At 36.6% G+C, this 13,136-nt stretch overlaps 1 protein-coding gene across 1 annotated transcript; it reads right to left on the bottom strand.

The window, feature by feature from the left end:
- Positions 1-6,872: 6,872 nt before the first annotated feature.
- Positions 6,873-7,817, bottom strand: LOC105501621 (olfactory receptor 5H2). The gene has a single exon (XM_011927626.1). The coding sequence runs from the start codon at positions 7,815-7,817 to the stop codon at positions 6,873-6,875; it is 945 nt and encodes a 314-aa protein (XP_011783016.1).
- Between the last annotated feature and the right edge of the window lie 5,319 nt (positions 7,818-13,136).

Raw genomic sequence — 13,136 nt, 5'->3', positions numbered from 1 at the left:
GGAGCTGTTCCTATTCGGCCATCTTGCTCTGCCCCTCAATTCACTGTATTCTATGCATTTGTACTGTTAGTTTCTATTTAATTTCACAAATATTTCACAAGTACTTATTTTGGGCTTCATGTATGTAAGCCATTGAGTCTCCCATAGCAAGAGAAAGAAAGCGCAGTAGGACTTCTGATTTGTAATGTAAAAGATCTTCAAGACAATACATAGAAAGCCAAATGTAGCTTAGGAAGAATAAATAAGGAGGGGACCGAGATGGCAGATTAGAAGCAACTACAGTGTGTTCCAGTCATGGAGAGGAATGAAAGAGTCAAGCGAATATAGGACCTTCAACTGAAATATTCAGGTACTTGCACTGGGACTGGTCAGGGAAACAACTCAACCCACAAAGAATAAAGAAAAGCTGGGCAGGGTGATGGTCTTCCCAGGAGTGACAGTGACATGGCACTAAGGGAACACCCACCTCCTAACCAAGGGAAGCAGTGAGTGAATGTGCAACCCTGGGAAGTCACACTGCAACCTTCGGATCAGGAGATCCACTTGTGAGCCCACTCCACCAGGGTCTTGGGTCCCACACCCAGGGCTGTGTAGAGTCTCAGCAGAGCACCCGCTCAGGCACACACAGAGACCCAGGAGCTTTAAACCAACAAAGATCAAATAAAATAAAGAAAGCCATACATAATAGTAAAACGTTCAATTAAACAAGAAGAGCTAACTATTGTAAATATATATGCCCTCAATACAGGAGCACCCAGATTCATAGAGCAAGTTCTTAGAGACCTTCAAGGGGACTTAGACTCCCACACAAAAATAGTGGGAGACTATAACACCCCACACGAGACAGATCATTCTGACAGAAAATTAACAAAGATATTCAGGACCTGAACTCAGCTCTGGATCAAGTGGGCCTAATAGATATCTACAGAACTCTCCACCCCAAAACAACAAAATATACATTATTCTTATTGCCACATGGTACTTACTCTAAAATTGGTCACATAATTGGAAGCAAAACACTCCTCAGCAAATGCAAAAGAACTGAAATCATAACAGTCTTTCAGACAGTAGTGCTGTTAAATTAGAATTCAAGCTTAAGAAATTCACTCAAAATCATACAACTACAAGGAAATTGAACAACCTGCTCCTGAATCACCTTTGAGTAAATAATGAAATTAAGGCAGAAATCAGGAAGTTCTTTGAAACTAATGAGGACAAAGATACAATGTACCAGAATCTCTGGGATGAAATTAAAGTAGTTTTAAGAGGGAAATTTATAGCACTAAATGCCCACATCAAAAAGCTAGAATGATCTCAAGTTAACAACCTAACATCACAATGAAAACAACTAGAGAACCAAGAGCAAATAAACCCCAAAGCTGGCAGAAGAGGAGAGATAACCAAAACAAGAGCAGAACTGAAGGAGATAGAGACATGAAAATCCCTTCAAAAGATTAACAAATCCAAGAGCTGATTTTTTGAGAAAGTTAACAAAATAGATAGACCATTAGTCAGACTAATAAAGAAGAAAAGAGAGAAGATTCAAATAAACACAATCAGAAATGAAAAAGGGGATATTACCACTGACCCCACAGAAATACAAACAACTACCAGAGAATATTATGAACACCTCTATGGACATAGACGAGAAAATCTAGAGGAAATGGATATATTCCTGGACATCTGCACACTTATGAGACTGAACCAGGAAGAAATTGAATCCATGAATAGACCAATAATGAGTTCTAAAATTGAGTCAGTAATAAATACCCTACCAACCAAAAAAATCCCAGGACCAGACAGATTCACAGCTGAATTCTACCAGAGGTAAAAAAAAAAAAAAAAAGCAGTACCATTCCTACTGAAACTATTTAAAAAAAAAAAATTGTGAAGAAGGGCCGCAGTGGCTCACACCTGTAATCCGAGCACTTTGGGAGGCCAAGACAGGCAGATCACGGGGTCAGGAGTTTGAGACCAGCCTGACCAACATGGTGAAACCCTGTATCTACTAAAAATACAAAAATTAACTGGGCATGGTGACAGGCACCTGTAATACCAGCTGTTTGGGAGACTGAGGCAGGAGAATCGTTTGAACCTGGGAGGCAGAGGTTGCAGTGAGCCAAGATTGTGCCTTTGCACTCCAGCCTGGGTGATAGTGTGAGACTCCATCTCGAAAAAAAAAAAGAAGAAACTGCTCCCTAATTCATTCTATGAGACCAGCATCATTCTGATACCAAAACCTGGAAGAGATACAACAATAACAAAGAAAACTTCAGGCCAATATCCTTGATGAACATCAGTGCAAAAATTCTCAACAAAATACTGGCAAACTGAATTCAGCAGCACATCTAAAAGTTTATTCACCACTATCAAGTAGGCTTTAACCCCAGGATGTAAGGTTGGTTAAACACAGGCAAATGGAAACATGTGATTCATCACATAAACGAACTGAAGACAAAAACTACATGATTATCTCAATAGATGCAGAAAAAGCCTTCAATAAATTTCAACATCCTTAAATGTTAAAAACTCTCAATAAGCTAAGTATTGAAGAATCAATCCTTAAAATAATAAGAGCCATATATGACAAACCCACAGTCAATATCATGTTGAGTGGATAAAATCTGGAAGCATTCCCATTGAACACTGGCACAAGACAAGGTTGGCCTCTCTCACCACTGCTATTCAACAAAATATTGAAAGTTCTGGCCAGGGCAATCAGTCAAGAGAAAGAAATAAAGGTATTCAAATAGGAAGAGAGGAAGTCAAGCTATCTTTGTTTGCAGATGATATGATCCTGTATCTAGAAAACCCATTGTCTCAGCCCAAAAGCTTCTTAAGCTGATAAGCAACTTCAGCAAATTCTCAGGATACAAAATCAATGTGCAACAATCACTAGCATTCCTATACACCACCAAACAAGCCTAGAGCCAAGTTGCCAATGCACTTCCATTCACAACTGCCACAAAAAGAATAGTATACATAAAAATACAGCTAACCAGGGAGGTGAAAGATCTCTACAAGAAGAACTACTAAATACCTCTCAAATAAATCAGAGATGACAAAAAAAATGGAAAGACATTCCATGCTCATGAATAGGAAGAACCAATATCATTAAAATGGCCATACTGCTCAAAGCAACTTATAGATTCAATGCTATTCCTATCATTAGATTCTTCACATAACTAGAAGAAACTATTTTAAAATTCATATGGAACTAAAAAAGGGCCTGAATAGCTAAGGCAATCCCAAGCAAAAAGAACAAAGCTGGAGGCATCATACTACCCTACTTCAAACTATACTACAGGTCTACATTAACCAAAACAGCATGGTACTGGTACAAGAACACACACATAGACCAATGGAATAGAAGAGAGAAACTAGAAGTAAGACCACACACCTACAACAATCAGGTCTTCCACAAATATGACAAAAACAAGCAACAGGAAAAGTATTCTTTATTTAATAAGTGGTGTTAAGAGAACTAACTAGCCATATGCAGAAAATTGAAACTGGACTCCTTCTTTACACCATATACAAAAATCAAATCAAGATGGATTAGAGTCTTAAATGTAAAATCCCAAACTATAAAAACCCTAGAAGAATACCTAGGCAATACCATTCACAACATAGGCATGGGCAAAGATTTTATGATGAAGACTCCAAAAGCAATTGCAACAAAAGTAAAAATTGACAAATAAGATCTAATTGAACTAAAGAGCTTCTGCACAGCAAAAGAAGCTATCAACACAGGGTAAAGGGACCACCTAAGAATGAGAAAAGTTTTGCAGTGTGTGCATCTGACAGAGGTCTAATATCCAACATCTATAAGGTACTTAAACATATTTACAAGAGAAAAACAAACAACCCCATTAAAAAATGGACAAAGGACATGAATACACACTTCTCAAAAGAAGACGTACGTGCAACCAACAAACATATGAAGAAAAACTCGACGTCACTTATCATTAGAGAAATGCAAATCAAAATCACAATGAGATACCATCTTGTATCAGTCAGAATGGCTATTTTTTTTTTTTTTTTTTTTTGAGACGGAGTCTTGCTCTGTCACCCAGGCTGGAGTGCAGTGGCCGGATCTCAGCTCACTGCAACCTCCACCTCCCGGGTTCACGCCATTCTCCTGTCTCAGCCCCCCGAGTAGCTGGGACTACAGGCGCCCGCCACCTCGCCCGGCTAATGTTTTGTATTTTTAGTAGAGACGGGGTTTCACCGTGTTAGCCAGGATGGTCTCGATCTCCTGACCTCGTGATCCGCCCGTCTCGGCCTCCCAAAGTGCTGGGATTACAGGCTTGAGCCACCGCGCCCGGCCCAGAATGGCTATTATTAAAAGGTCAACGAAAACACCAGATGCTGGTGAGGTTGTGGAGAAAAAGGAATGCTTATACACTGTTAGTGGGAGTGTAAATTAGTTCAACTATTGTGGAAGACAGTGTGGCAATTTCTTAGAGACCTAGAAGTAGAAGTACCATTCAACCCAGCAATCGCATTACTGTGTATATACCCAAAGGAATGTAAATCATTCTATTAAAAAGATACATGCACATGTATGTTCACTGCAGCATTATGCACAGTAGCAAAGACATAGAATCAACCTAAATGCTCATCAATGATAGACTGGATAAAGAAAACGTGGTATGTATTTATCATGGAATACTATATAACCATAAAAAGGAATGGGATCTTGTCATTTGCAGGGACACAGATGGAGCTGGAGGCTATTATTCTTCGCAAACTAGCACAGGACCAGAAAACCAAACACTGCATGTTCTCACTTGTAAGTGAAAGCTGAATGATGAGAATACATGGACACATGGCAGGGAACAACACACACTGGGTCCTGTTGAAGAGTGGTTGGTGGGAGGTGGGAGAGGGTCAGGAAGAATAGCTAATGGATGCTGGGCTTAATACCTGGGTGATGGGATGGTCTGTACAGGAAACCACCATGGCACACATTTACCTATGTAACAAACCTGCACATCCTGCACCCCTGAACTTAAAAGTTGAAATTTTTTTAAAAAAAGAAGCATAAATGAAGTGCTAATTGTTTTAAGTGAGTGAGCACTCCAATCCTCTTCCAGGTAGACAGAAAAAGCTTTGTGGATGAAAACTTTATGAAATGGTAACATTTCATACACACCTTGAAGAAAGTCATTTCAATTGCAAATGATTTAGAGGTGAATTGCAGTAGTAGGGGATTCTCTGTGGAGAGAGCTATATTAACAAAAACATGCACCTGACAGAGTAAGGAGTGTACAGAAGTCTCCTGGTAACTCACTTTGGCTGCAACACAGGTTCCATTAAGAGAATCGCGGAGGAAGAGTCTCCAGAATTAAACCAAGAAGTTTTTTTGCAAAATATCTCAAATAATTCAGGGTGAATAAATACTAGTTGAGGAATATATATGCATATTATATAATCTGTACAGACATATAAACAAACATATCCATATGTATATATTCATATCTAGATATATGTACCACATATGTATATAATCTGCTAGCAATGACAATCCATTAAAAGTTAATTAAGTAGGATATGACTTAATTAAACTTAAATGCACAAATTATCTGGCAGCATTGTTTAGGAAATAAGAGACTATAAAAGGATAAGGGAGATACTAACTAGAGTCTTGCAAAACAGACAGGTGAGTTGTTTTAGGTTGGGGACCTGGGTGATATAAACAGGAATGTAGATGAAATGATATAAATAGGAATATAGATGAAATTTTAGTGTTGAAAGAGTAAGAGTGGGGGTGACCTGACGATGGATCACTCATAATACAGCAAGAGGATGTAGTGTGAGGAAAGCTAAAATTTAAGGACTTTTGAGTCACAAAACATCCATATTCTTGCTTATTTTGACACCTTTCCCAGCCACCCACTGGACACAATGAGATCATGTCATTTTACCATTATTTGATCTTTGGTACCATGCATTTAAGGCCACCTTTTATCCATAACAAATGCCAACAATTATGGAAATATTACTGATTTCCTTTTCTCATTGCTTTCCTTTTTTAATTCTAGAAAAATTGATATCATTTACTTTCTCCTCTGGCATTTTTCTTCTCTACATCCACGCTAACTTAATTTTTAAATTATCTAGTAGCTTTCTGAGTTCCTTAGCAATGTGAATCTTTTCATGTTTTCCAGTATCATACAAATACAACTGTAACAGGCCTCTGAAGGCATCATAAGTAAAGAGAGGCAACTTGCCTCTTCTTATTACTAATAGAAATGAATAGAGGTAAAAGTATCCTTTTAGAGTTTGGCTTTGCTTGGCAGTTTTAACTCACTTCTCATTTTATGATTGCATTTTCCATTCTATTTATTGTTTCAAGTGATATATGAGTTAAATTCCTATAAGAAGTGAAATTCACCATTTCCAATAATCTGCAGTAAAAGACCTTTTGAGGGACAGCGGATTCCTGAGATCTTGATCAGCTCAACCAAACACAAACCTGCCACCACAATGCAGTTAAATGTGATGTGTTTCCAGACCATGCAATTCTGTCAGCTGTATTATATTTCCTACTTAAATACTTTTGAGAGGAACTACAGTGCTTTAACACTTAATGCATTTGTAAAGCCACATGAAGGGTATTTAAACCTGTAAACATTTTCATTTGTTTCCTCTTTTAATAATCTAATATGACATGAACACCTCGTTAAAATTCCTTGAATGCTTTTGAATAACATATATAAATATTTCAAGGAGTTTATTAGGTATAAAACCTTAAGTCACTCAAATGCTAAAACAATTATAATTACAATAACTTTGAACACTTAACAAAACACCTTATCTAACTGCAAAATTCTTTTTACTAAACATGAGAAATATTACAATGAGATCTAAACATTTCTTTTTATCATTTTTGTGAATGAATCTATTACTTGCTTATTTCTCAGACTGTAGATAATGGGATTTAGCAAAGGAATTACAATTGTATAAAATACAGAGTCTATCATATCTTGGTCATCTGCTTGTGGAGATACAGGGCGCACATACATGAAGAGAAGTGGGCCATAATATAAAGAGACAGATAAGAGATGGGCTCCACAGGTGGAAAAGGCTTTCCTCATGCCTCTGAGAGACTTCTTTTTTAGGACTGTGAAAAGAGCAAATGTGTAAGAGTTAAGAACTGTCACAATGGTGAATACCTGAATTGAGCCAGACAAAATAAAAACCATCAGAAAATTAATAGAAGGGTCAGTACAGGAAATCATAAACAATGGTATAATATCACAGTAAAAATGATGTATTATGTTGGAATTGCAGAAGGTTAATCTAAATATAAGGACTTCATGAATTAAGACATGGAGGAAGCCACCTAAAAATGAGAAGGCTACCAGCTGTACACACAGTGAATTGTTCATAATCACAGGATATAGTAAAGGTTTGCATATGGCTACATAGCGATCATATGCCATTGTTGCCAAGAGAAAACATTCTGTAGTTCCACCAAATGCAAAGGAAAAAAATTGCATCATGCATTCAGACAGAGATATCATCCTGTTTTTGGCCAAGAAATTAACCAACATTTTGGGAGTTACTGTGGAAGATATCCAAGCATCAACAAAGGCTAAACTCCCAAGAAATAAGTACATGGGGATGTGAAGTTGTGGATCATTCCAGATAAGAGCAATCAGACCAAGGTTCCACACCATAGTGATGAGATAGATCACCAAGAACACCAAGAACAGGGGCATTTTCCACTCTGGTTGGTATGTAAGTCCTGTGAGAACAAACTCTGTCAGCAATGTTGCATTATCCTGTTCCATGTCCTCATTTGACATCCCTGAAATAAAATGCAGTAAATGTAAAAGAGCACTCACTAAGACTTATAAAGCAAATAGGGAGGGAAGTTGAGAGAAAAATACACTCTTATTATGATACCATTTTAATTTTCTTTCATATTCCTGTAATAGATGGAAACTGTTTTGAGAAATAGAAGAAATCAAATGCAATTATTTTAATTCTAAAAATGTGATCAAATAATCTACTTTTAAAATGCAGGTGACAGAAATGCATGTAATGTGTGTTAACTGAAGAAAATCACTATTGGTAAGTTTAGAAAAGGAGAGGAGACTTATTTCTTATAAGGGGTGATAGCCTGCAAGGTGGCCATCAAGTAGGCTGGGAAGCATGCCTCTGGCCAAGACCAGAGACAGGCACATCAAAGGAGGAGGGCTTAAGGTAGGAGCTTTAGGCTAAATAAGTTGGCTAAATATGCATATTCAACAGGTTACAGGAGGATCTATGAGTATTCATGAAGGTGGTCTTGGCACATGCATATTGAACAAACATGTATGTAACATACAACCCATGTTCACATTGGAGTGGAGACTTAACATTTAAATGTGTAACAGTTAGGCCCTATACATCAAAAGGTCTTCTCAGGACATGAAGGCACATAAATGCACTGTCTCTGTAAACCAGCCAGAACCCATCCATGGTCGGTTTTCTTCTGATCTGGAGAAAGTTATTGAAATCAGTCTCTTGTCCAATCAAAGCTGTAGTGATGTCTGTTAGCAGGGGGTTCAGTTACTGAGCATCTGGTGCAGCTGCAAATTGTTTTAATCTTGCTTATCTTGAGGCCAGTGCCTGTTTAGCTGCTAGAGAAAAAGAAAAAATCCTTCTGGCAGTTAGAACACAGTTTATTCTTTAAGTGTAGAGGTGCCTGACTTAAACCTTGCCTGGTGTGGCCTTAAGTTCTGTTTATAATTTGGAATCTTATTGTCATAAAGAGTATGTTCTGTCAGTCTTATAATCTCTATCTTAATACCGGTCAGTTATCGTGTCTAAACCTCAAAAGAGAGGAAGTATAACAAGGCACATCTGACTTCCCACCCTGTCATGACTGGGAACTGGTTTTACAATTTTTCTGGAGACATTTTGGTCAACAAGGTGTTTTTTCTGTTGATGGGGGGCTTAGGATTTTATTAAGTTTACAAGTGCCTAGTCCATGTGTATTATAATCTTGCAAATAATGAGGATGAAGAAATAGATTCTAAAGCATTCGGAAAGTAGTGGCACTAGTCACATATTTGATAGAAAAGTATATTCAGTGAAGGAAAAAGGAGTCACTTTGTGAGTAGACAGATTGTCATTCACAATAGAGACTGAGAACTCAGATGCATTGACAAGTTTGCAGTGGGCTTTGAACATGTAAGTGAGATGTTTAGGATTGGTAATACAATTCTACTAGAGTGATAGAAATAATAACTTGGGAGTCATTGGAGTAGTTGAAAGCATAGTAATGGATGTCTTATCTATTGGAGAGTACATTAAGAAAAGAAAAGCATAACACCGAAAACCCTTGATAGTATAACGACCTGATTTCCTTTGGGTATATACCCAGTAATGGGATTGTTGGGTCAAATGGTAGCTTTGTTTCAAGTTTTTGAGAAATCTCCAGGCTGCTTTCCACAGTGGCTTGAACTAATGTATTTCCACCAACAGTGTATAGGCATTTCCTTTTCTCCACAGCCTCATCAGCATGTTTTGTTTTTTTAATAATAGCCATTATGACTGGTGTGAAATGGTATCTCATTGTGATTTTGATTTGCATTCTTCTGATGATTAATGATGAGCATTTGGATTTTTTTCATGTGTGTTGACGGCCTGCATGCCTTCTTTGGAGAAGGATCTGTTCATGTCCTTTGCTTATTTGTTAATGGGGTTAAACTTTTTTGCTTGTTTATCTGTTTAAGTTCCTTATACATTCTGGATATTAGACCTTTATTGGATGCATAGTTTGCAAATATTTTCTGTCATTCTGCAGGTTGTCTGTGTACTCTATTGATGCAAATATTTTCTGTCATTCTGCAGGTTGTCTGTGTACTCTTTTGTTGTGCAGAAGTTCTTTAGTTTAATTAGGTCACTCTTGTCAATTTTTGTTTGCATGGCAATTGCTTTTGAGGACTTAGTCAAAAATTCTTTGCTAAGGCCAATGTTGAGAAGAATATTTCCTAGGTTTTCATCTAGGATTTTTACATCTTGAGGTCTTACATTTAAATATTTAATCCATCTTGAATGAATTTTTATATATGGTGAAAGGAAAGGGTTCAGTTTCATACCTCCACATGTGGCTAGCCAGTCATCCCAGCACCATTTACTGAATAAGGGATCCTTTCTCTATTGCTTGGTTTTTGTCAGCCTTGTTGAAAATCAGATTATTGCAAGTGTGTGGCTTAATTTCTGAGTTTGTTACTCCGTCCATTGGTCTATGTGTCTGTTTTTGTACCAATACCATGCTGTTTTGGTTGTTAAAGTCACATGCACTCCTATGTTCATTGCTACACTAGTCGCAATGGTAAACACATGGAATCATTTTAGGTGCCCAGCAGGGGTGGACTGGATTTTTAAAATGTGGTACATATATAACATGGAATACTACACAGCCGTAACAAAGAATGAAATCATGTACTTTGCAGCAGCATGGATGCAGCTGGAGGCCATAATCCAAAGCAAACCAATAACACAGGAGCAGAAAACCAAATGCCACATGTTTTCATTTACAAGTGAGAGCTAAACATTGAACACACACGGACATAAACAAGAGAACAATCAACACTTTGGACTAGTACATCGGAGAGGGAGGGGAGGATGGGTGGAAAACCATCTATTGGGTACTATGCTCACTGCCTGCATGCAGTATACTCATGTAACAAGCTTGCATATATACCCTCTATATCTAAAATAAAAATTGAAATTTCTAAAAAAACGAAAAATATACTTGAGAAGTTACATTGAAAGGTAATGTAGGGAGTGGATGTCATTTATTGCATGGTCAACATCTGATACTTTTACTCCCACATGGATCTTAGTGGCAGACAAAGAATTTGACCTTCATATGTATAATCAAACCCACTCAACCTAGATTTGGATACAGAGAGATGGAGACAAATGTACATGGACAATTAAAAAATTAATACAAAGGCAGTTGATGCAAAAATATCAAGATCTCAGGACATGCATCCTGCATTTAAAAAACAATGGTGCAGATAATATAAGCTGTGTCATTGGCAGTTCATCAGCAGAAACAACCACACTCATGAAGCTCCTGCTGGAACAGGATTTTGGCTGTTGACTGGCTGCCTTGCTTCCTTCTGTTCCTGCCATTGTTTCCCAGTGAATTTCTCCAACTTTCCTACCATTTCTATGTTAAACTCAATATACATTCAATAACTTATTTCCTGTTACAGCCCCCCAAAACCTGGATGTTCAAAAGAGAGATGAGGGAGAGAACAGAAAATGATATGGAACAGAAGGATCAAGGGAAGAAGCTGGAGGGGAACTAGAGAGCTAAGTGTTGGGGACATAAAGGGAGGAAAAATACAAAGAATGACAAAGTGAAGTACTGGGCCAAATGCCAAAATAAATGGTGTAGTAGGACAAGAAGTGATGGAAAATCACTTTTGTGTTTGAAAAAGTACGTGATTTTTGGTGGCTTTAGTGAGAACAGTTTCCCTTATGTAATTGAATAGAGGTCAGCAAATAAGAAGTGAATGGGAAACAAATGGCAAAACAGTGAGGTGATGAAATAGAGCACTCTGAAATGTGGAGACTGGTTAGCATTTGTCTGCTGCTCATAGACTAGTTTAATATTTTTTCTTCTGTAGAATATTTAAGAAAAGTTCTCAAAAGAAAATATAGATGAGAAAGAGGACAGCAAAATATTTAGAGGAGAAAAGGGACAGAAAACGTGGAAAGGGAAATTTGTGTGGGTGAAAATAAAATCAGAAGGAGGAAGAAAAATAGGTAGAGAATAATCATGCCATATAGGGGTAAGTGCAAAAAAGACAAGCCAAAAAAGAGATGGAGAGGAAGTCTCAGAGATACATGGAGGCAAATAAACGGAAAAGCTCGGAAACTTGGGTTGAATGTGTGCATTAACTCTGATGTTCACGAATGTGACAGAGAGCTCGGAGAGTGTTTTCACTTTCTTGTTTAAAAAATTCAGGTTTTTTCCTTTGGAATTTGTGTATGATGAAGAGACTTTTACTTAAAATTTTACCAATAAATGTTCCACTGTTCATGACTACATTGGCACTGTCTGAAATTTTATTCCATATTCAAATGTACCTGTATCTTTATTATTATGGAGCTCAAAATGAAATTTCTCAAGAAATCTTGCTGATATTGAGAGCACTTTATTCTCCATCAGCACTTTGATTGCTTGTCTTTCAGCAGAATTAAATAAACCAAAGACTGCATCCTGAGACAGACTATATAAAGAACAGAGGGCAATAATTCCACTTGTTAAGTAAATTTTTATATAATTGGTTTATTCCATTCAAACCCAATTAACAATATAATCAAACATTCTCAAAGTCAATTTATGCAGGTATTTTTAAAATTATAAATGTCAAAAAAGGTAGGGGAAGTATATTTGCTGCATATTTTGTGAGATGTATATATGTGGATTAGTATTACTAGTATTATTTATAAATAAAATACTCAATAAAAATATATTTATTTCTATGTACTAATTCTATATATTTATTTATATGCCTATATTTAATGTGATTGATGAAATCATTGCCACAGGTGCTGATGATATAGAGGAGTTAATATTTAATTAACAGATCTTAAAAGTTTTAATCAGAAATGTGACTACACAGAATAAGCCTTTATGTCAGAATCATCAGAAAGATTTCTTATATAAGAATAGAAATGAATTAAAGCTTTAAACCCAGTTTTAAAGCATTTAATATTCTAGTTATCCAGAATTTATCTTACATAGTCATTAGAGTTGGGTTTAAAAGATAATATATCAGGGTTCAAAATTTTATTTTATAGTTATTTTGCTTATCTAGACTTTAGATATAGATTTTAGCTATTTTCTTTATCTAGATAATAAAATAGGAAGATCATTCACTTCTTCTGTTCCATTTGCCCCTGGCAATTTTGGTATGCTGTAAACCAAATACAAAATTCTTATAAGTTAAATAGCATTTTAGACTTTCATTAAAAATAATAATATGAAAAATAATTTCTCTCTTACCAATATTATAAGAAATTACGGAGATCCCTTCATAAGTATTAGACTTTCTAATGCGTAGAAAATTGCATAATAGAACAGAAATGACAATAACACAGGAATTCTTTGC

The sequence above is a fragment of the Colobus angolensis genome, unplaced genomic scaffold, assembly GCF_000951035.1.
Source record: "Colobus angolensis palliatus isolate OR3802 unplaced genomic scaffold, Cang.pa_1.0 Scaffold73, whole genome shotgun sequence".
Classification (NCBI taxonomy): Eukaryota; Metazoa; Chordata; class Mammalia; order Primates; family Cercopithecidae; genus Colobus; species Colobus angolensis.
Note: the sequence above shows the minus strand (reverse complement) of the source record. Positions and strands in the feature narration are given on the sequence as shown.